A 25,334-nucleotide genomic window follows, 5' to 3' on the forward strand; every position below is an offset into this window, starting at 1 on the left:
GTCTAACTCATCCATGCCAACCAGATATCCTAAATAAATCTAGTTCCATTTGCCAGTATTTGGCCTGTATACCTCTGAACCTTCCTATTTATATACCAATCCAGATGCCTTTTAAATGTTGTAATTGTACCAGCCTTCACAACTTCCTCTGGCAGTTCATTGCTTACACACACCACCCTCCGTGTGAGAAAGTTACCTTGCAGGTCCCTTTTAAAATCTTTCCCTTCTCACCTTAAACCAATGCCTTGTAGTTCTGGATTCCCCCACCCCAGATAAAATTTCTTGTCTATTTACCCTATCTATGCCCCTCACAATTTTATAAACCTGCATCAGGTCATTCCCTCAACGTCTGACACTCCAGGGAAAATAGCCCCAACCTATTTAACCTCTCCTTATAGCTCAACCCCTCCAACCCTGGCAACATCCTTTTCTGAATCCATTCAAGTTTTACAGCATCTTTCCTGTAGCAGGGAGACCAGAATTGCATGCGGTATACCAAAACTGGCCTAACCAATGTCCTCTACAGCTGCAACATGACTCCTCACCTCAAAATATTCAATGCACTGACTAATAAAGGCAAGCATACCAAACACCACCTTCACTATTCTGTCTTGAAATTTCAAATTCTAGGAAAAGACAACTACCACTGACTCTATCTATATTCCTCATTATTGTATAAACTTGCATGCCGTCACCTCTCAACCACCTACGCTCCAGTGGGAACAAAGGTCCTAGCCTATCCAGCATTTCTTTATAACCCAGCAACCTCCAGATAAATCTGTTCTGAACCCTCTCCTTTACTGGGCAGCCAGAACTGGACACAGTATTCCAGAAGAGGCCTCACCAATGTCCTGTACCTCAATATGACATTTCAACTCCTATATTCAAAGTACTGAGCAATGAAGACAAGTGTGCCAAATGCCTTTTTAGCCACCCTGCCTATAAGTGATGTAGAACTTTAATTGCAAGTCTCAACACTGAATCAGCTTTGAATTTGTAGGCTTTCTCTTTCAGTTTGTTAGATCTTAAATAAGAAGCTGTATACATAACAGCAGTCTGCTATAATGAATAAAGGCATATTGATCACCTGAATCTCCTGGTGATGATGTTCCATATTCAGTACGGCACAAGCAGATGTGCCAGTAGAAAGCCTTTTTGCTGGAAGCAGATCCTTCTCCCCAACTGAGGAACTTAACTTAAGAGCCAATGCAAAACTGGTAGAAAATCTGCTGGAATAAGCAAAGGATAGCATGTAACATTTTTCACCACATAATTACTGTGTTGATCTGATCTACTTTATGGAAATAAACAATGTGATGAAATGCGTTCATTAAAGGTAAACTCACCATACTCCCAGAGAACGACAGCATTGTGCTGCCTTTAGGGAGAGGGACAACTGGTGTGGTTTAACTTGAAAATCTTCATGCCTCAGGCAAGGGGAGAAGTTGAAGGAGAGACAACCTCAGCCGATGCAGAATTGAACCCACGTTACTAGCATCACTGCATTGCAAGTCAGCTGAGCTAACTGGCCCCATTTAGTATTAGAGCCATAAAGTCAGAGTTTTTACAGCTTTGGAAAATGGCCCAATGGTCCATTTGTGGCCCTGCCATTCATAAATCACCAAACTATTTTAATCCCATTTTTGAGCACTTGGCCAGTAGCCTTGAATGCTATGATGTTTCAAATACGCATATAAAACACTATTTAAATAACTTCAGGATTCCTGCCTTGAACATCCCATTAGCTAGTGAGTTAGAGATATAACCACCTTATGGGTGGAAAACTTTTCTTTACCCCCCTCTGATCCCCTCCAAACCTCCTCCTCATTACCTTAACTTGTGCTCCCTGGTTATTGACCCCTCTACTAAGAGGAAAGGTTCCCCCGTCTTCCCTATCTATGACCTTCATAACTTTGTACACCTCGGCCTGGTTTTGTCAACCTTCACTGTAACAAAATCAACTCAATCCTATTCAATTGCTTTTCATAGCCAAATCTCTCCAGCCCAGGCAACATCCTAGTGAATCTCCTCTGCACCTTCTCTAGTATAATCCTATCCTAACAATAGTGACAAAAGCTGACTTATCTCACATACAGCTCCACATACCTTCTATCTTCTTGCATTCAGTACCTTGACTAATGAAGGCAAGTGTCCTGTATGCCTTTGTACTCACTTTATTTACCTATCCTGCTGCTTTGAAGAATCTATGGATATGCACGCCAAGGTCGTTCTCTACTTCCTAACAGTCCTGCCTTGCCCATTTGGTCGTCTGGGAACGCATGACGTCTGACTTTTTAGGATTAAATTCCAGTTGCTACTGTTCAGCCCATCTAATAATAGACTGTAAATAATTTTGTGGAGTTCTTTCTCACTGACTATAACTAATTAGAAATTGTATGAGGAGATTTCTAATGCATTCAATGTAAAATGTAAATAAGTACCTTTTAATATCATAATGAAAGATGCACTGATGAGGAACCATTCATTGCTATATGGTAAAGAACTCCTTTTAACTAATGCATTATAGCACTCTGAAGTATGTGTCTCCGTCAACTCTGTTGAATTAACATGTAAGTCTTGATTTACTCACTTTCAAAATTTGATAAACCTCCAACTTTTTTGGTTTTAAGGAGCTCAGTCTTAGGAAGAAAGGCTTGGAGTGCTTGGTCTCAATTTTGAAGTGTATGGTGGAATGGAGTAAGGATCTGTATGTAAATCCAAACTCTCAGACTAGCCTTGGTAAGATATTTTGACTTTATTCTGATAGTAGGTTTATGACTAGGATCTTAAAACTTTTGTCTCCATTTGAAATGAGTTGATAGAAGATATTTGACTAACTTATACAAGCAATATACTATATACACCGACTCGAAACTGTGTTAATAAAATTTTAAGTATTAAGTTTGAGAATTTTGGAGCTAAATTCTGGAAAAGCTTTGTGGAAACTCATTATGCTTTTGCCTTTTTACTAAATCTGAAATGACATTTTAACGTGTGGTAGCTTTTTAAACAAATGTTTACAAGCAAGGAAGCAGAAGGCATGTATATAAAAACCTCAGTTGTTGCAGTGCATCTTGCAAATGTTGTACATAGCTGATTGTGTATCAGTGGTTGAGGTACTGAATGTTTACGGTGGTGAATTGAGTCTTGTTCAAAGGGTTGCTTTCTCGTGGATGCTAGAGCAGCACTCATCCAGGCATTTGGCAAGTATTCCAGCATACACCTGACATTTGTCTTGTCGATGTTGCACAGACTTACTCTTTGTAGGATTCCTAGCCTCTGACTTGTTCCTGAAGCCACAGTATTCACTTGGCTATCCAGTAACACACATCTGATCAGTTGTTTAAATTTCATCCCCCACTGCCCCAAAGGTGGAGAATGGAGATTTTGTGATATTGCCTGGCATGCTGTATGAATATTGTTATTCTATGGAATGTTGTCACCAAAATCCCTTCAACCTTCTGTTCACTTTTAAGATCCTTCTATTGCCTTTGATTAGCTACCCAAATACCATCTTCAACTTGGAATCCATTTTGCTGTACTCTGACTTGAACCTGTTACTCCTTGCACTGTTTCCAGCTTTTCCCAGTGACAGATGGTAGATTAACCTCTTTCCAACACTGCAATGACATCTTCCTGAAATGTATACCATCACGTGTGGGGAACTAGTTGACCTTTCTTCCCATTGATTTACTCGTTTTTTTTGGCGTCGTGATTAATTTAAGTTCTTTCTGCCCTTCTGTGTTTGATTTTCCACTATTATTGGGATGCTTTAGTGTTGTCTTCCATGAAGACAAAATGCTTATTCAAATCTCTCATTCCTGTTTGCCATTATCCATTCTCCAATCTCCTCATCTAAGGGAATGACATTTATTTCGGCTAACTGTTTTAGTACTTGTGGAAATTCTTATTTGTTTGTACATTTTTACTTGTTCATTCTCATTATAATTTCTTCTCTTTTTTTAAACATATCTTTATTGTTTTCTTATATTATTGCAATCTTTGAACCTAAAACTAATTTTCTCAGCATTTAATGTCTTCTTTCACTTTTATGCCATTCTGAGCTTGCTTAGTTAACTAGTGACTTGCTTTTTACCATCTTCCTTTCTGGATGGGGAGAATACATACATATGCATATATATATATATGTATGCTAAAGACCACGTTATATAAATTCAGGTGTTCAAGGCTACGGAGGGATTTGAATATAGGATTCAGGTGTTTGAGGCTACGGAGGGATTTGAATATAGGATAAGAATTCTAAAATGGAAGCATTTATGGACTAGAATCCAATGTCGATTGAATACACGAACAAAACGTCAATGTTAGAACACCAAACGTTTTCCATACATGTACCTGCTTTCCCCTCTTTTCAAAAACCTTGGAACATTCAAATATGGTTATTGTCAACAATATTAATAGAATATGTTGGTATGATCAGTGGGATGACAGTGTAAGCGTGGGAATCCACTTGTATGTGTATTTGTTGGGGAAACTGAAATTTCTGCAGTTATGGTAAAGAATATAAAAGAATTTTGTAACTTTGGGGAATTTTTGTATTTCTCAAGATAACAGCGAACAAATTTTCTGAATTACTGAGCTGCAGTTTGAAGGCTAAGTTGCATTTTTTGGGGTGGAGTGGATCATCCCAAAATGTATAATTTGTTTTTTTTAATCCATTTTTACATGTTTCTCTGCACTAAATGAATTGCTAATTGAAACTGATGTTTTCAATAAATATATAATTGTTCTAAGGTAAAATTTGGGTTTCTAGATCAGAGGCCGTCAACTTTCAAATATTTTGTAATGAATTCAGCTTTGTATAATTGTTTTTTAACCTGATTTATTATTATCACATATACCCAGGTGAAGTGAAAAGTTACATCTATATTTGGTAGAGTCAACAAATTCTACTGTAGTTAAAACATGATGCTGAACATACTGAGAGCACAGAATCTAGCACTTGCTCAATATTTTAGAGCTGTTAAATCTTAAATAGTGGTTATTAATTTTAGCCTTTCATTATAATCCTTTTAGAAATTTTTCATGAACTGCTCTTACATTTGCTCCTTTGCCTTGCTGCTGAATGGAATTGAGTTATTCACTTAAACGAAATTAATGAATTCTGTGAACTCAAGTGAGCAAAAATTACTGGAAATCTTAAGAATAGCGTTTTTCTTTTCAACTTGATTCTGGAATTTGCCGCAGTAATAACACGAGTTGATGAACTCGATATTATGCTGTTACTACTGGGTAAAACAGATGGCAGCTTCTGGTCTCTGCACATGCACAGTTAAAGGTAGAAACCTGGAAGTTGCTGTCAATTGATACCATGCTCTGTCACAGGCTGCCATGTTGCTGTCTTTGCCAATGGACTCCTCAAAGGGATTTCAAACATGGTATGAGCTGATAATTGTCTACTTTTTATTGCACTGAGGAAGGTTGAAAACTTTAGCCAGTTCAATCAGTAAATTTTTTTTTTAAACTGCAAGGTATGTCGTAATTAATGCTGAACAATCTGCCTCGTCCTGAAGTATTAGTTTGAAATATGGAGACTTATTCCTTCAGAGGGAAATTAATTATTGTTTTTTTTAAATGTCCTTGCTTAAAGCTTGTACACTTGAAATAATTTTCTCCTGTAATCCCATTTATATGGCTCAGTTTTCCCTTTCATTTCCTGCTCAATTGCTTAAACATAATTTTATATTTTTTGGTTTTTGCTTCCTTTACTGTTTGTGAAGTCTTCTCAATCTGACCAGTTGATCAACCTCCCTGCTGCTTGCCATTTTCAATGATATCCTGCAAAGTGGCCCAAATTTAATCTGAAGCTAGAAAACAGGAAGCTTATCCTCTAAAATAAAACAAAGCATAGCGGATGCTAGAGATTAGAAACAAATTGCTGGCTAAATTCAGCAGGACTGGCAGCACCTGGGGCGAGAAAGCAGAGTTCATGTTCTGAGTCTAGTGACTCTTCTTCAGAACTAATCAGAGAGATTAAAATCTATCCTCTAGAACTCAGCAAAAGATGATGGGCAACTTTTTTTTTCAGGTGAACAGTGAACAGTGTTCCTTCACAACTGACTACAAAGTCCAGCCCATTATTTTTTTGAAGGTTAAAGGATCGCAACTGTGCAGTGAATAGAAGCTGGTCTTTCACTTATGGAACCTAGCTAAGAAGGTCGCTTTTGAAATAGCTTTTGTCAGTTTCAGGAAGGTTCGTGCTGACCGTGAATTCTCAGAACAAAACTGCCTTAACTTGTTTTTGACGAATATCTGACATACAAGTTCAGTTGGGATGTTGTGTTTTCTAAGAAGGGAAAGCTTATTTGCAGATTGTGTTTTCTGAATTCTCTACTGTTCCCAAGTTTCTTAAGCATTTCAATTCAAGCATTTTTTTCATTCACTTTGGTCAAATAGAAACAAAAGATTGATAAGCAAATATATAATCTGATCCAATTTAAGAAATTGGCGTGAATTTTGCAATGATTTTTGTTCCTTTTGTGTACTTTCGTACCTACTTCTGATTTGCTTTTAGTGTAATTTTTACTTTGAGTTTGTGTTTATCTCTTGAAGAACCTTTCTGAAGAGGCAAACTTGTATAATGTTGTGCCAGAATATTCAGAATTTCCATAATATGTTAACCTGACAACTACAAGTTAAAACTGAATACTCACAACATCTGCAATGTTGTCAACATCTACATTGCTTTAAGTTTGGAAGATTGACTCAACTTAAACATTGAGGTACCTCAGCATGTATCATGTTTTTGTCTGATGGCATATTATTAAAAAAAACTGAAAAAAGAGTTAGATTAAACTCAAAATTTTAACTCTTTTTCTGTCTTCACAAATGCTGCCAGACCTGCTGAGTTACTTTAGCATTTTCTGTTTTCATTTCAGATTTCCAGCACCCAGTCTTTTTATTTTTGAGAGCGTCTTATGGGTATTGCACAGTAATATTTTCTTGACTCCTCAGTTCATTTTTCAGCTGCTGACTGAAACATGTTGAGATATTAAATCCTTCTACTTGACTATTTTCTGAAGTTTCTGAATTGATGATACATTCTACCATAAAGAACAGGAATGATTTCTCCTTCTAGAATCAGATTGTGGATTGGAATTGAAATCATGTAGAGTATATACCTCTTCCAATGCTTAATGTGAAAACAAAATAAGATTATTTCAGGTTAAAAGTCGGGGACGTGATGGCCATGGTGGAATTTGAATTCAATAAAAAATATCTGGAATTAAGAAGCTAATGATCATGAATCCATTGTTGATTGTCAGGAAAAACCCATCTGGTTCACAAATGTCCTTTAAGGAAGGAAACTGCTATCCTTACTTGGTGTCGCCCACAGCAATGTGGTTGACTCTGAACTGCTGTCTGGACCATTAGGGATGGGCAGTAACTGCTGCCTGGCCAGCAACACCGACATCCTGTGAATGAATAAAGAAAAGAAAGTCATAGTCATACAGCATGGAAATAGACCCAGCAGTCTAACTAGTCCACATCAACCATGTTCCTAAACTAAATTAGTCCCACACGCCTGTGTTTGGTTCATATCCCTCCAAAACTTTCCTATTCATGTATTTCCAAATGTCTGTTAAATGTTGTAACTGTGCCTGCACCCGCCACTTGCTCAGGCAGTTCATTTCACACACAAACCACTGTTTTAAAAAACATTGCCCATTGTGTTCTTTTTAAATATTTCTCCTCTTCACCTTAAAAATATGCCACCTAGTTTTGAACACCCAAGCCTAGGGAAAAGACCCTTTGCTATTCACCTTATCTATGCCCCTCATGATTTAATAAGCCTCTATAAGGCCACCCTCAACGTCATGTGATCCAGTGGAAAAGGACCCAGTCTAGCTGTAGAGATAACGAGGTGAAGAGCTGGATGAACACAGCAGGCCATGCAGCATCAAAGGAGCAGGAAGGCTGACATTTTGGGCCTAGATCCTTCTTCAGAAAAAGTCTTCTCCAGTCTAGCCAGCCTGCTTTATAACTCAAATTGTCCATTCCCGGCAACATCCTGGTAAATTGCAGATATTTATTGAATTCAAATGCCACCATCTGCTGTGATAGGATTCAAACCTAGTTCCCGGGAATGATATCTGGGTCTCTGGATTAACAGTTCAGCGATAATACCGCTAGGCCATCACCTCCCCTAATTCTCAAACGCATTTTCTTGCCTTCTCCGCATAACCCTGGATTCCCTTAGTAATCAAGAACTATCTTAAATACACCCAGTGACTTGGCTTCCACAGCCTTCTGTGGCAATGAGGTTGACAGATTCACCACAGTGTGACTGAAAGAAATTCCTCCTCATCCCACAAATGAATAGAAAAAAAATTCTCAGTTTTAAAGGGTCATCCCTTCACTTTGAGGCGGTGCTCTCCAGGTCTTCGTCTGTCCAGTTACTGGATGCATCATCTCCATATCCACTCTACCCAGATTTTTCAACATTCTGTAAGTTTCAATCAGATACCACACGCCCCCACCCCACCCCCATTCCGTCTAAATTCCATTGGATACAGATCTAGAGCCCTCAACTACTCCTCATATGACAGACTCTTTGTCGCTGGGATTATTCTTGTGAACCTCCTCTGGACCCCCTCCAATACCAGCCCATCCTTCCTCAGATACAGGGCCTAAAACTACTCTCAATATTCCAAATGCAGTCCGATCTGAGACTTTTACAACCTCAGCAATAACTCCCTGCTGTGGTATTCCAAGTCCTGTCAAATTGTATGCTAACATTGTATTTGCCTTCCTAAATAGCAGCTGAAACTTGCATTAACCTTGAGAGAACCCTGAACTAAGACTCCCAAGTCCCTTTGTGCTTCAGATTTTCAGTCTTTCCCCACTTCAAAAATAGCCTATGCCTCTATTCTTCCTATCAAAGTGCATGACCTCACACGTATATTCCATCTACAACTTCTTTGACCACTGTCCAGCCTGTCTCAGTTGTTCTGTGAGCTCCCGACTTCCTCAGCACTGAGCTGTCCGTTTACCTATCTTTGTGTCAGTTGCAAACTTAGCAACAATGCCCTCATTTCTCTCCTCCAGATTGTTAATGTATAATGTGAATCGTTGCAGTCACAACCCTGACCCCTGTGGAACTCCACTAGTCACTGACTGCCATCCCACTCTCTGCCTTCTGCCTGTCAGCCAACCCTCACTCTTTGACAGAACTTTATTTAGCAACCTTTTGTGCAGCACCTTGTGAAATCCAAATTAACAGCTCTCTTTTGTCTAACTTGCTTGTTATCATCTCAAAGAATTCTAACCGATTTGTCTAATATGACCTCCCCTTGATTAAGCCGTGCTGCTTCAGCCCTATTTTACCATGCACTTTCAAGTACTCTACAATTTCATTTTAAGTCATTAGCAAATAGGATTATGGAGAATCCCAAGGCATTTTATACACATATAAAAGGTAAGAGGGTGGCCAGGGAAAGGGTTGGCCCACTCACGGACAGGAGAGAATGTATGTGTGGAACTTGAAGAAGTTGGTGAGGCCTTGAAGGAATACTTTGTATCAGTATTCATCAAAAAGGAGGATTTGGTGAAAGATGATTTCAGGGAAGGGAATGTCAATTTTCTAAGCCAAGTTGTGATGAAAAAGGAAGATGTGTTGCACGTCTTAAAAAGTAATAAGATAGATAAGTCCCCGGGCCCTGTTAGGATCTATCCTAGAGTATTGACAGACGTCTTTGTATCCTTCTTGGCCACAGGTGAGGTCTCAGAGGACCGGAAAATAACTGCTGTTATCCCATTGTTTACAAAGGGTAACAGGGATAATCCAGAAAATTGCAGGCCTGAGAGTTTCACATAAGTGATAAAGAAATTATCGAAAAGAGTTCTCAGACTCAAGATCTATAAGCATTTAGAAGCATATAGACTGATTTAACAATAAGTAGCATGGTTTTGGGTGGGGAGATCGTGCCTCACTAAACTGATTGAATTTTTAGAGGAAGTGACAAAGATGATTGAGGGAAGAACAGATGATGTTATCTTACATGGACTTCAGTAAAGCCTTTAACAAGGTCCCTCATGGCCGACTGGTACAAAAGGTAAAGTCATATGGTATCAGGAGTGAGCTGGCAAGATGGAATCAGAACTGGGTTAGTCATATAAGATAGGGTGGAAGGATGCTTTTGAGAATGGAGGACGGTGATGAGTGGTGTTCCACAGTGCTGGGACCTCTGCTGTTCATGATCTACATAAATGATTTGCAGGAAAACGTAACTGGTCTAATTCGTAAGTTTTTGCAGATGATACAAAGGTTGGTGGGGTTGCAAATAATGAGGAGGACTATCAGAGGATACGGCAGTACACAGATCACATGGAGACATGGGCAGAGAAATGGCAATAGGAGTTTAATCTGGACAGATATGAGGTGATGCATTTTGGAAGATCAGGTACAGGTAGAAATTATGCAGTGAATGGCAGAATAATTAAGAGTATTGATATGCAGCGAGATCTGGGTGTGCAGGTCCACGGATCACTGAAGATTGCAGCTCAGGTAGATAAGGTAGTAAAAAATGGCCAGGACATGCTTGGCTTCATTGGAAGAGGCATTGAGTATAAGGATAGACAAGGTATGCTGTAGCTTTGCAGAATCCTCTCTGCATTTATAGCCATTTTTAAGTCCTCTGGGACCCTCCCTGGCTCCATTGATTTCTGAACAATCACCACTAATGACTCTATGTTCTCTTCAACCGTCTCCTTTAGAACTCTGGGGTGTAATCCATCTAGTCCAGGTGATTTATCCACCTTTAAGGCCTTTCAGCTTCCCCGCCACCTTCTCATTAGTGTTGATGACAATACTCACTCTACCACCCAACTCTCTTGAAGTTCTGATATGCTATTAGTGTCTTCCTCTGTGAAGAATGGTATAAAGTACCAATTCAATTCCTGTGCCATTTCTTTGTTCCCCATCACTACTACTCCAGCCTCATTTTCCAGCAGTCCAAAGCACACTTTTACCCCTCTCGCTTGCTTTTTATATGTCTTCAGAAAAAACTCATGAAATCATCTTTTAGATTGCTAGTTCGCTTATTCTCCTATTTAACCTTCTCGCCTGGCCCACTCCCCCCTCCCCAGATATACTGTTACAGTTGCCCTCTGCTGGTTTTTAAAGATTTTGAATTCTGTGGATTCTCAGTGGTCTTCAACACAGTGATGTATTCTCTTTCGCTTTTATGCTGTCACTGACTTACTTCATCAGCTGTGGTGGCCTCAACCTCCCTTTGTATGTTTCTTCTTCCGTGGATGAATATCAGCTGTGCTTCTCAAATTAGCACCAGAAACATCTGCCAATGCTGCTGTACCATCTTACCTGCTAGGCTCCCCTTTCAATCAGCTCTAGTCAGTTCCTCCCTATGTAGTTGTCCCTACTCAACTGTTACATCCGATTCCAGCTTCTCCCCCTCAGACTCGTATTGTGATTACTGTCCCCAAGGGTCACTTAACCTTAACCTATCTGATCAAGTCTACCTAATGACAATTCGCCAGATCCAGAATTGCTGCTCCCTCAAAGGATCAACACTAATCAGAAGGTGGTGGTGAAGCTGCAAGCTGCTCCAAAAAAATCAACTGGTAGACATTCCTCAAATTTCTTGGTATCAGCTGCCAATCTACATATAGAAGTCCCCCAAGATTACTGTAACAGCGCCTTTCTTACATGGTTTTTCTGTCTCTTGATTTACTTTCTGCCCCACATCCTGACTATTGCTTGGGGTCCTGTTCAAATTCCCATTGGAGTCTTTTTTGCCTTTGTCATTCCTCAAGTCTACCCATACAGGTCCTACACCGAATGATCCTATTATCACTTATTGCTGTCAAATTGATTTCATTTATTACTGACGAGGGCAACATAGTTCCTTTGCCCATCTTCCTGACATTTCAATAGGATGTGTGTCTTTGGATATTTAGTTCCCTGTCCTGATACCCTTCCAGCTATGTTTCTGTGACGCCCACAACAGCATATCTGTCAATTTCAGTCTGCACTCCAAGCTCATATGCCTTATTTTTTTTACTGCAGGCATTTAAGTGCAGCACATTCAGTTCTGCATTGACTGCCCCCTACTCATAGTTATTCCCTTCTCTACTGTGCCTGACTCCTGACCCTTTCTGTTTAAAAAAGAAATCTGATCAACAGTAGCAACCCAAATAGCCTACAGCCTGTAGAATAGTTCTGTATTGTGTTCTACTGCAGTTTGTATAAATTCAACTCTCCTAATCTTGTGTGTTTTTTAAAACTAAATGACTTCTAACGTCTCTTGTATGAATATAGGCCAAGAAAAGACTTCAGAACAAGACAACAATGAAAATAAGTATCCTGACACAATAAACCGATACGGGAGCATAAATTCCTTGGATTCCACAGCATCATCAGGGATTGGCAGCTATAGCACTCAGACATCTGGTGCAGACAACCCAGAACAATATGAAGTTTTGAAGCAGCAGAAAGAAATCATAGAACAAGGAATTGAACTGTAAGTCAGAATCCTAAAAAAACAGAAGTATGTACCGTGTTGTTTATGGACTTGGAAGTTAATACAATCTACTTTGTTGAAGCAATTCCAGTTACTTTGTAAGGAGTAAGAAAATTTGTTTTTTCATTTTGTATTTGCTCCACTGTTGAATAATTTGTGTAGTATAAATTGCATCATCAGCTAGTAGAGCATTACTGATTTAAAGAAATGTTCCTAGTTGTATTAACTGGACAGTTAACCCAGAGACACGAGTAATGGGTCTGGTGTCCTGGGTTTGAATCTCACCAAGGTAGCTGGTGGAATTTGAAATCAATAAAGATACAGAATTAGTGATAACCACAAAACTATTGCCAATTATCAGAAAATCCCATCTGGTTCACTAATATCTTTTAGAGAGAGAAACTTCCATCAGTACCCAGTCTGGCCTACGTGTGACTCCAGACTCATAGAAATGTGGTTGACTCTTAACTGCTTTCTGGGTTGGGCAATAAATGCTGGCCTAGCCAGCAACATCCTTATCCTGTGAATTAATTTTAAAAATGTTTTGTATGATTGATTTTATTGTTGTCATGTACTGAGATACAGTGAAAAGTGTTGTTTTGCATATGATACAGGCAGATCATACCAATGTGCATTAGGGTAGCAGACTGCAGAATATAGTGTTACAACTGCAGAGAAGAGAGAGAGATCAGAGTTAATATTTGAGAGGTCCATTCAAAAATCTGGTAACAGCAGGGAAGAAGCTGTTCTTGAATCTATTCATGTGTGTTTTCAAACATTTTATACCTTCTGTCCAACAGAAGAGGGCGGAAGAGTGTATTACCAAGGTGGAATGTGCCTAATTATGTTGCTTGCTTTTCCAAGGCAGTGGGAAATCTCGATGGAGTCAGTAGATGGCTGGTTTGTGAGATAGACTGGGCTGTGTTTACGACTCTCGGTAGTTTTGTTCAGTCTTGGGAAGAGCAGTTGCCAAACTACTCTGATGCATCCTGATAGGATGTTGTCTATGGTGCATCTATAAAAATCATTCTCCTTGTATTACTTTTAAATTCCCATGTGAAGATGTTAGCTGGCAAGCTGGCTCCCTGCACTTTTGAAAAGGAATTACATCTGCACTCCCTTCTTATGGCCCCAACGGTGTTAGACACAGGTTGTAAAATTCTTCAGACCATTGTCATTCTCAACCTACTGTGCACTACTTATGACTGGAAATCAAATGCAATGGCGGAATTCAAGACAGCTATTGACACTGGCGTAATTTCTTCTCCAGAGGCCACTAGTGTCTAGTTAGCATCTTGGTGCTGCAGAATTCTGCTAGTGTCAGAGATAGTATTTGTGGTATTATTTAGTTTTGAAAAGAAAGCTAAGCAGTCTTAAAAAGGACACTAGGTGTCTTGCAAAACGGATTTCAGAAATTTCATACTTGTTTGACTGAATTCACCTGGTCTTGAGGCAACAATGTCAAGAAGAAATCACAGGAGTCCTTTTGAAAATCTTAAAACATTTCCAAGAGTGAAGAGAAATTCATTGACGATGGTTTCCCTGAATCGTCTTTTCCCACCAAAATCCTTACAGAATAAGAGCCATCAAGCTACTGGGTGAGACAGTTAAGAAGTTACCTGATCTTTAAGACCATGGTTGACATCTGTGCAGTATACTTGGCCTAAATCAGAAGCTAGTATGAAGCATAATTTGACATTTTAGGATAGCAGTCATTTTTAAGGTCGGAACTGCATTAAAATCTGGCTGAGAGAAGTCATTTTATGCAGAAGTATCAGGAAAACTTCAATATCTTTGGTGAATCACTGAATTAAAGAACACAACGAGGCCATTTGACCCATCATGCTGGATTAGCTGAATTATTTAGTGCCCACATCCAGCCTTTTCCTCATATCCCTGCACACCATGACTATACAAAAAACCCAATGCCCTTTTAACTGCCTCAGTTGAACCTGTCTCCTCCACAGTTCCATTTTGCAGTACATTTCCATACCCCAGCAACTTACTGTGTGAGGGAGTTTTTTTTGCACATCACCCTTGCTTCATTTGCATATCGCTTCAAATATATGCCCTCTTATTCTTGTTTCTTTTACAGTGGAAACAACTTCATAATGCCCAGTCTGTCTAGCCTGCTCATGATTTTGAAAACCTCAATCAGATTTCCTCCCAGCATTCTTCTTTATAAGGAGAACAGTCCCAGCTTCTTCAGTCTTTCCTTATAACTGGAGTTTCTCTATCTGGAACCATTCTCGTAAATCACTACTGTGCTCTGTCCAAAGAATTTGCATCTTGCCAATGACATGGCACCACAACTGTCTGCAATACTCCAGCTGAGGTCTAACAAGTGTCTTGTAGAAGTTTAAGATCACCACCTTGCTCCTGTACACTCTACCTCTATTAATCAAGCCAAGAATGCTGTTTAATTTAGATCTCTGTATCTGTCCTGCCACCTTCAAAGATCTGTGCACGTATACACCCAAAACTGTCTGCTCCCCCTTGAGAATTGTGCCATCTATTTTGGCTTTAACAGCACCTTCCAAACCCACAACTGCCATTACTGAGGACAACAACTAAGGTATGTGGCAAGTCCCCCTCCATGCCACTCACCATCTAGACTTGGAAATGTAGCACTGTTTCTTCAGTGTTACTGGGTCAAAATCCTGGAACTCCTTTTCCTAACGGCATTGTGGATCTCCCTACAACAAATGGACTGGAATGGTTTAAGGCAGCTCACTGCCACCTCTTTCAGGATAACTAGGGCTGTGCAATATTACAGGCCCAGCCAGCAATGCCCACGCCCTGTAAATGAAAGAAAAGTCTGTATTGAACCAGGCTTCTAAGAGCTAAACTGTAATTCAGAGCAAAAGAAAGAAGCCTTCACTCATTCTCAGATCCGTTCTGCTTATTTCACCTGTGGGAACAACCTCCAGGTATTCAATGTACAGAAGTCATCACAAGCAATTGTTTTTTTTTTATGCCGTTTCATTTCAGAAGAAAAGTCTTCAAGCAAGCCATGACTGCAGTGACTGTAGAAATGATCTCATTTTCATACCTAACTTCTACTTTTTCCCTTGCATTAAGTATTATACTGTACTTTAAAAAATGGCTTTTTGATCTTTTTAGTTCAAAAACCTTTTAGCAATGGTTGTGTGCCAAACTAACCTTTTATTGTGTTTGAAGTTAGAGTAAAGCTGTGTAACTAATTATTTTTAAGCGCTCAAAATTGAGGTCTAAATTATTTATATTTATTATATAAATAATAAACTTACATTAATTAACAGTTTACAGCCCATTCTGAAGACCTGCTTCAGTGTGTATTCTGCAGATTATGGGAAATTGCCATAATATATGGCATGCATAGAGTGGATTAAAACCACCCAAATGTCAGTTCAGCCAGATGTGTGGAAATCTTTTACCACTGTCTACACACGAGATTGCTTTCTTTCAGTTACCCCATACTAATCTATCGTTACTTGATCTAATGATAACATGAAATACTGTTTATAAATAAAGCAATCAGTCACCTAATTGCTAAGAAATTGAAATAGCTTTTTCTTTAAAATACAGATTTAACAAGAAGCCAAAAAGAGGGCTACAGTACCTACAGGAACAAGGAATGCTTGGGACTACACCTGATGATATTGCTCAATTTCTACATCAAGAAGAACGATTAGACACAGTAAGCGATTAAAAGACCATTTTTCACAAAAATGGATAAAACTATTTAGTGTCTTCACAATGTTCCCATTTATTGGACATTTTTGAAAAACTGTACTTTTACATTAAACTGTTCTCCATTACTGTTTGTGATGTATCTTTCCAGTGAGTTGAAGATAGCACACATCTCCTGCAGTGAACTAAAAGTTACAGGATTAAAGTTGCTAATTTAACATAGTCATTGGCCTAAGTCCCAATGAGCCTTGTGGTCAAGTGTAACATTCTTTTGAATCAAAAGGGTTAGCAAAAATTGAGTGCAGAAAGAAACCCTTCAACTCTTATTACCTGTTCTTGGTCTTTAATGGAAAAACATGCTTCGTCTTTACATCCTCCTTAACAAGACAAGTTATCTTCTCATTAAGTATTTGGCCAGTTCCTCCTTTAAAGGCTTACTAGTAGCCCTTGACTTTTAGTGTGTTTAATGAAACCTTAACTTCTCAAACATTCACCATTTAGCCTCCTGTGTAACTGAATTACTTCAGTCATATGTTTTCTTTGAAAAGTTGTTTTTATTTCAATGTTCAAAATTACTTTCTGACCTTTATTACTAAAAGGTTATTGTAACAGAACTGAACTCTAAAATCAATTCTTCTCCACTTTCGAATCCAAGTTTCTAAATAATAATAATATAATACAAACCTACATCACAATATTCTAATTAGAAAGGTTTTATGAGAAGGATTAGATGCCCAAGTGTGGAAACAGGCCCTTCGGCCCAACAAGTCCACACTGCCCCTTGGAGCATCCCACCCACACATCCCTGAACACTACAGGCAATTTAGCCTGGCCAATCCACCTAACCTGCACACCTTTAGACTGTGGGAGGACACCGGAGCACCCAGAGGAAACCCACTCAGACACTGGGAGAATGTGCAAAGTCCACACAGACAGTTACTCGAGGCTGGAATCGAACCCAGGTCCCTGGTGCTGTGAAGCTGCAGTGATAACCACTGAACCACTGTGCTGCCCCGATGCTTGACCTTGTAAAAAATGAATATTAAAAAATCTCTTGATAACATGAAAATAAAGGAGTGAAAAGAAGAGAGGAATTCAAAGCAATTATGAACACTGGAGAAATAAAAGTGATTGGAACTAAAGGCTCTCACATTTCCGGGACATTATGGCTTGCATCCTAAGGGTCTTTAAAAGTAGTTGCTGCACTAATAGTACATATGTTGGTTGTGATCTTCCAATGTTCCCTAAAATCAAAGGCACTGAGAATTGGGGAAACTTTTCCACTGTCTGTAGTAATGCAAGGACTTTCTTGATGTTAAATAAGTCGCTCTCACTGACCTCAGCCCTCAAATTTAGCTGTCTTGTCCATGGTTGGATCCAGCTTGTAATTGGATCTGGAACTATCGTCCTGGCAAAAGTTAAATTGTGCATTGGCAAGCATCTTAGTGGTATATAAGTGCCTCATAATAAATAGCACCGTTGCTGGCATCAGTGAGAGTAGAATGATGGGGCAGTATTTGGAATTTTTTTGGACATTACAGGCTGGGTGATTTTTTTTCCATTTTGTTGAGTAGATCACTATATTGTAGCTTTGATTTGAGGTGTAGGAAGTCCTGGAATGCATGTTCTGAACTGAAAATGCCTTGAAATCCACAGTTCAAGTTGTATTTGCTGAAGCCTTTGGTGGGAATCTCAGGAAATTTGATGAGATAGACTGGCAAGTTTAAACAATATTGAGGAGCTAAACATAGGCAGTGAAGGTTCTTTCAAAATGTCCTACTCAAAACAGCTGTAGTAAGTTCATTTGGTAGGTAGTTCAGTCTAGATTTTTTTTAAGCCAGTAGTGCTGATTCATTGTAAAAATTGAGCTAGTATAAATACAGATGATTGCACTAAGCATGCAAACTAATCAAGCCTGAAGACATCTGCTCATCATTGAGTGCAGGGAGCTGCAATGTGTGAACTAGGGAATATGGTGAGTAAGGAAATTCTGTGCCACAAGGCAGGTTCAGTCTAAACAACATAAAAACAAAAATGATAAAGTAGCAAAAAAATAGTTTTCAAATGAATAACTGATGAGAACAGTGCAATTTCAGAAGGTCCTTCCAATGTGACAGACAGAGAGCTATCCACTATTCAGTCTGGTCCTTAACTTGAAAAATCAAGATGTGAGATCACTCAACAACAGTTAAATAATTGATTGGTGAGTTTTTGCTCATCTTTCAAAACTTATGCAAATTTTTAGTAATTGTGAGGAAGGATACGTCAAAAAAGAATAGTAATGTTGTGGCAGGTAATGGTTCTGAAACAATGCTGAAGACTGTCATCACAACTAGGGTTGGGACCAGCACGACAGCTCTGGAACTTGAAGGAGATAAAGCCAGCAGCTGGTTCCCCTCAGTCTTTGTAACAAATCCAATATGCCAAAGTAGCTAGTTCCTTATTACAGTCATGTCATCAATTATAAAGCTGATATTTTGGGCCTAGACCCTGCATGAGAAAATCCTTTTCTGAAGAAGGGTCTAGGCCCAAAACGTCAGCTTTTGTGCTCCTAAGATGCTGCTTGGCCTGCTGTATTCATCCAGCTCCACACTTTCTTATCTCTGATTCCCCAGCGTCTGCAGTTCCCATTATCTCAAAGCTAGGTAGGAATGTGTTTCATGAGGGTCATCCGAAGAAGGATTTGAGATGACTTGAGAGAGACTGAGTGAATGAGTAAGAACAATGGCACATAGAGTATGTGAGATTGTTTACTTTGGTAGAGAAATCGTAGGCATAGAGTATTTCTTAAATAGTGAGAAATTGGAATGTGTTGATGTCTAAATAGTGTCTTTTTTTGTATGTCATTAAAGGTTAGCATGATTTGTATTTTTGTGTGTGTACAGGCAGGGTGGGGGGAGACATGGTCTTACACAAAATCAGAGAAAATCTTGTCTGGAAGCATTCAGGGAGCAAAATGATCACTTTTTGTAAGTCACTAAAAGTTAGCGTGCTTTCCAATTACACATTACAACTGCAATTGATATGCTGATCTTTATAACAAGAGGTTTGAAGTGTGTTTATGAAAATGTCTTTGTTTAGTTGTTGAGCAGGACGACAGTGAGACTGCAGCTTTGGCTCCCTTACCTAACAAAGTATATGCTTTTCCATAAAAGGAGTTGCAGCTGAGGTTCACCAGCCTCATTCCTAGGCTAGTGGGACTGAGAGGAAAGAGTGGGAGATTCGGACTATATTATCTTGTGAAAAGTTTTATCAAAGGGCAGAGTACAGATGATAGTGGAAGCGTTCAAGAATAAATTCTTACAGGACACCAGTGGTAACAATATGGGAGCAGAAAGAGTTCTTTGCTCGTGATTCTCAGTCTCCTATTAAATGGATAAGAAAGAACCAAGAAGGAACTGTGCAATTTCTTTTGAGAAGGATAATGTGGTCAAATAGTTCCAAAAAGGCAATTATTTCTGAGTCACCCAGGAGCTATTTCAGTTCTGTGGCAGGGTGGAAACCCGATTGGAGGGATTCAGAACTGTAGTTACAAGTAAGGTGAGAATAGGTTTGACAAGTGATGACATATCCTACAGACTTTGAAGAGAAACAAGCGGTCTGAGACTGCACAGTGGTTTGTGGGAATGCTAAGATTGAGGATTGTTTTTTGAGTTGAGGGATGGTGACAGCAGATTTAAAGAATTGTGTCATCAGCAATATCATCAGGATAAGACATTGGATGACCAGTGGTTTAATGGGAACAGCACTGAGATGAAAGAAGACAGGTATTATGGATGAGATTACTTTAGAGAGGCAATGAGGTGAGTTAGGAGAAAACCTAGGGAAAGATAGGTATTCACAGATAACGTGGAGACAGTATTAGAGAAATATGGTAAAAAAGAGAACTTCTCATGAAAAATGTACTGGTGAAAATCACAACAATGTTTTAGTTACTGATGTGAACTTGTATACAAAATATTAATTTAACTTTTCATATTTTTAGACACAAGTAGGTGAATATGTAGGAGATAATGACAAGTTTAATAAGGAGGTCATGTATGCCTATGTGGATCAGTTGGACTTTTCCTCAAAGGATTTTGTCTCCGCTCTCCGTATGTTTCTGGAGGGTTTCCGTCTCCCAGGAGAAGCTCAGAAAATTGATCGATTAATGGAAAAATTTGCTGCCAGATATCTGGAATGTAACCAAGGGTAAGCAGGTGTTTTTATCATGTATGTAAATTAGTTATGTTGAGTAAGACTGCTCATCAAATCATAAAGCTTTGGTACAATTGATTTTCTTGTTGCTTTTCTGTCCCCAGGCAAACACTTTTTGCCAGTGCAGATACAGCATATGTTTTGGCATATTCTATCATAATGCTGACAACAGATCTTCACAGCTCACAGGTAAGCTCATATAAATAAGAAAACGTGACAGCTTTTAAAAAGCATTTTGGGATGATTCAAAATCGTAACTTACTATGGCATTAGAAAGTTTAATATCATCTAAGTTTTGAAGAATATATTTATTTTTCTCCTTAATAAATAGTGCTGTACATCTGTTGTAAATATTTATGTGGGTATTTGTGTTTAAACATTTAACATTATAAATCAAATTAATTACATTACCATCCCTAATCCATCCTTCTCTTTTGGAGTTTTATTTTAATAAAGTGGTGAATATTGATTGATTTGCTAATTTTGTGTTTTTGGTTTAATTCCTGCACTTCACTGGATGTACTAGAGAGAATTTATAGTGTTGAAGTGCCATATGAAAAATAAGTAAAATAGGAGGGGAAAATCATCAAACATTAATTGGCTTCCTTTTGGTTATTAGAGGATATGGTTATCACTGACTGGGCCAGCATTTATTGCCTATCCCTCGTTTCCCTCAAGAAGGTGATGGTTAGCTGCCTTCTTGAACTACTGCAATCCATTTGGCGTAGTTAGACCCACAATGGCATGGATGATGGAGTTCCAAGAAGGAAAGTTTTTGAATAGCTTTATTTGAATTAATGAAACTCAAAGACTATCTGTATTTAACTGTCAATTCAGTATATATCCCAACCATAACTGATGGCTTAAAAATGTTTTTTTTTTAAATTAGGGGATGTTAAATTAGGTAGCTTTGGGGATCTATGTCCTTAAATGGATTTTCATGCCAGTTCATTTCAAGGATAGATGGTACACTACTTGTTGGCAGTGATCAATGTTAAGCATTTGAGTGGCGTGAAACATATGTTATAACAATTCCACCCAGGTATTTTTCATTAACTTGAATCTTTGAGCATTACATCCACAAAAATGCTTTGTGGCATTGCCATAATGCTAATCTAGTTATTTTCCTGAATTTATTCTGTTGATCTCACTGCAAAACAGGTACATGCTATAAAGTGATTCAAAGGTCATTGCCAACTGTTTAGCTTCAATTAGTCCCATCATTGTTGTCTTCCCCTTGATATTTCTTACCTCCACCAAAATGAATTCTACATCTTCCACCCTAAGTTCATTCATTGCTATTGTACTTAGTCCATCTCATTCTAACAGAGTTACCTCACCTTCCTTTCTTGCCTGTCTTTTTGGAAGGCCACATACTACGACATATTTAGTTCCCAAGTTTGATCTCCTTGATCCACCCCCCAAATTGCTGCTCCTTGCAAGCTTAAACAATGTTCATTTGTGATTTGATCCAAAGGATGTTGCAGCTCAGCTTAATTATTGATCTCATCACTCACCACCCAAACCCCCCTCGGATCAGCCTATGTTTATCTTTTTCTTCCATTCTGTCTTGTTTTTCGTACTCTTGCATTCATTGTTGAAATAGTGCCTCCCTTTTCTGCAAATGAGTCAGTATCATAGAATAAATTCAGGGATAGCATTGTGCCTGATTGGTATATATTGCAAGCAAAACTTCAAAAAAATTATATGAATTATTCTCTTCTGCTCATTGATTTGAAAAAGGTTAAGAATAAAATGACAAAAGACCAGTATATTAAGATGAATAGAGGCATCAATGACAGCAAAGATCTACCTGAAGAATATCTGTCAGCTATCTATGATGAAATAGCAGGAAAGAAAATTTCAATGAAGGAAACGAAAGAGCTTGCAATCAAGTCTTCCAAACAAAGTAAGTGAAATAATGACCCTCGGTTCTAAATTATTCTGCTATTAATGATTCTCACAATAAAGTGTCTTTACTAAAGTAATAGTAGAGAGTTGTAGTCTTTCTCCATTGAAATAATATCCAGTTCCTCCACTCTTCCTGCCAAAGTGCATAAATTCACATTTCCTACATTATATTCCATTTGCCAATTACTCAACCTGCCAACTTCCTTCTGTAGATTTTTTGTGTTCTTATCATTGCTTTCTTTCCCACCTACTTTTGTGACATCCAAAAACCTGATGGTAGTACATTTGCCTCCCCTACCCAAATCATTCATATATATTGTAAATAATTGTGGTCCAAACACCAACTCCTGTAGCACTCCACTAGTTACAGGTGGTCACCCGAAAATGCCCCTTACCCAACTCTTGTCTTCTGTTATTTAGCCACCCCTGTGTTCATGATAATATACTAACCCCAACCATGGGCTCTTATTAAGTAGCCTTATCAAATGTCTTTTATGTTTTCTCATTTCCCTTTATCTTTTCTGCTTGTTAGCTCCTACAAAGTATTGTGATAAGTTGGTCAGACATGATTTCCCTTTCACAAATCCATAACGATTATGCTTGGTGTATTATGTATTTCTAAATGTTGTGTTATTGCATGCTTTGTAATAGACACACCGAATGGTCAATGTTAACCTAACTGGACAAAAGTTACTACTTTTTAGTCTCCCTTGCTTTTTGAAGAAATGTTACATTGACAGCTCTCCAATTCTCTGAGACTTGTCCAGAACCTAAGGATTCTTAGAAGATTATTACCAATGCATCCGCAATCTAAGTGGCTAATTCCTTTAATATCCAAGGATGTACCCAATCAGGTCTGACAAACAGTTAGCCTTTAATCCCGTTTGTTTCTAGTGATAGTTATTTGAATTCATTTCCTTCCACCTCCCCCTTAACCATTTTGCCCTTGATTCTTTAGTATTTCTGAAATGCTGTTGGTGTCTACTGCAGTGAAAAATGATGCCAGCTCGTCTGCCATTTCCTGATGCCCCAATGTTATCTTCAGCCTTGTTCTCTGAGGGAGCCTTTTTAAACATATTTTTATGATTTGCTAACTTACTCTCAAAGTTTATTTTCTCCAATTTTTGGTAGCCTTCTGTCATTTTTTAAAAAAAATTCCACTACTCCAGACTGCCAATAATGTTTGCCACGTAGAATGATTTTTCTTTCAATTTAGTACTAGCCTTAACTTCCTTGGTTAACCATTCTTGGTTTATCCTTTCCTCCTTCCTGACCGGGATGTGTCTTTGATGTTAACAGTGAACTATTTGCTTAAATGTCTGCCATTGTTCATCCAGTTCACTCCAGCTATCTCTACCTCAGTAATTACCCTTAATTAAGTGCGGCATAGTTGTTTCCAGTCTAAGTTTCTCATTCTCAACCAGAATGCTAAATTCTACTGTGTTATGGTTGCTGATTCCTGGGTATCTTTTACCCAGGTCCTTTATTAAATCTACCTCATTACACATTAGCACATCAACCTGGGGAGGCAATGACCTAGTGGTATTAATGCTGAACTGTTAATCCAGAGACACGGATAAAATTCTGGGAACCCGAGTTCAAATTCTGCCATGGCAGATGGTGGAATTTGAATTCAATAAAACATATGGCTGACAATGAACCCATTGTTGATTGTCCAGAAAAACCTATCTGGTTCACTAATGTCCTTCAGGGAAGGAAACTGCCACCCTTGCCTGGTCTGGCCTACGTGTGACTTCAGAGCAGTGTGGTTGACTCTGATCTGCCCTCTGGGCAATTAGTGCTACCTGGTCAGTCAGCCCTCATCCTGTGAATGAATGAATAAAATAAAATCTAAAATAACTTGATCCTCCATTGGACCCACAGCATCATGTTCTACGAAGCTGTCCCTAATGCACTCAGTTCTTCATCGTGGCTACCTCTGCTAATTAGATTTCCTTGTTGACTTGGAGATTAAAGTTATCAGTAATCAATGTACTGCCTTTTTTGCATGCACTCATCTCATGATTTATTCTTTGTCTTCCGGTCCCACCGTTGTCGTCTTTCTCCTTGATATTTCTTGTTTCCATCAATATGGATTCTGCATCTGTAAAAAGGCCATTTCTTGCTCTTGTATATAGCTACCTCACTGCCATTTCTTTCCTGCCTGTCTTTTTAAATGATCTCATACCTCTGGCTATTTAATTTCTCGTTCTGGTCTCCTTTCAGCCCTTGTCTTTGTAATAGCTATAAGATCACAGCCATTGACCTCTGTAAATGTTGTTAATTAATTCATTTTGTTCTGAATACATTGAGACCACCTTGTAGACTGAAGCAAGCTTGCACCTGGAGGGTAATAAAGCTAAATAACCGACTCAAGCTGGTGACGTACTGTTGAAGGGAGTACCGTTTGCTTTCCTGGGACATAATCCTTTGCCTGCTGAATATAATTAGGATTTTGACAGGTAGTTGAGATCTGTTTGGAAAATAAACACTATAAGAATTGTCTAATGAATGGGTGCCAGTTTGCAATTTTTTTTGTCTGTTTAAATCAAATGAATTAGTGATGATCATGTCACTAATCCAAACTGTACTAGGAAAGTCATCTTGGCAAACTCTGTTCAGTGCTAAGTTATCTGATTTGTGAAAAAAACATATATATTGACATTCAAGGAAGATGTTTTAAAAGGTTAGACTCTTTATTTGGCAGTTGACTTCCAGGGAGGATTTCACACACAGTCTCTCAGTTGATGCCAAAACCTTCTAAAACAGAATTTGGGTGATATTTAAGTCTTAATGCATGTATATATTCTTTGCTTTCCTTATTGTAGCATAAAGACGACTACAGCAATTCATTAGGATCACAGTGGACACGGCTGTTGTCATTTCATGTTAACAGTTCTTGCCAGAGTTGTGTCTGAGTTTCTCTTGTCTGAGAAACCAAAAGCCACAGAAATCTACTTTTACTTTAATAAAATATCCCAGTGCCTTTGTGGGGAGATTTATAAGCTAACACTTTATACCCAAGCCAAAGAACAAGATTGTCAGCCAGAT

At 38.6% G+C, this 25,334-nt stretch overlaps 1 protein-coding gene across 4 annotated transcripts in view; it reads left to right on the forward strand.

Annotated features, from left to right (window-relative positions):
• The window catches only part of arfgef1 (ADP-ribosylation factor guanine nucleotide-exchange factor 1 (brefeldin A-inhibited)), a 168,709-nt gene that overhangs the window by 96,760 nt on the left and 46,615 nt on the right, over nt 1–25,334 (forward strand). For all 4 annotated transcript variants that reach the window (XM_048528690.2, XM_048528692.2, XM_048528693.2 and 1 more), the window contains 6 exons: nt 2,631–2,739; nt 12,302–12,503; nt 16,071–16,182; nt 20,161–20,366; nt 20,477–20,561; nt 22,116–22,281. In XM_048528690.2, the coding sequence (XP_048384647.1) occupies nt 2,631–2,739; nt 12,302–12,503; nt 16,071–16,182; nt 20,161–20,366; nt 20,477–20,561; nt 22,116–22,281 (880 nt within the window). The remainder of the gene's footprint in view (nt 1–2,630; nt 2,740–12,301; nt 12,504–16,070; nt 16,183–20,160; nt 20,367–20,476; nt 20,562–22,115; nt 22,282–25,334) is intronic.

This window comes from Stegostoma tigrinum, chromosome 5 (assembly GCF_030684315.1).
Source record: "Stegostoma tigrinum isolate sSteTig4 chromosome 5, sSteTig4.hap1, whole genome shotgun sequence".
NCBI classification, from domain to species: Eukaryota; Metazoa; Chordata; class Chondrichthyes; order Orectolobiformes; family Stegostomatidae; genus Stegostoma; species Stegostoma tigrinum.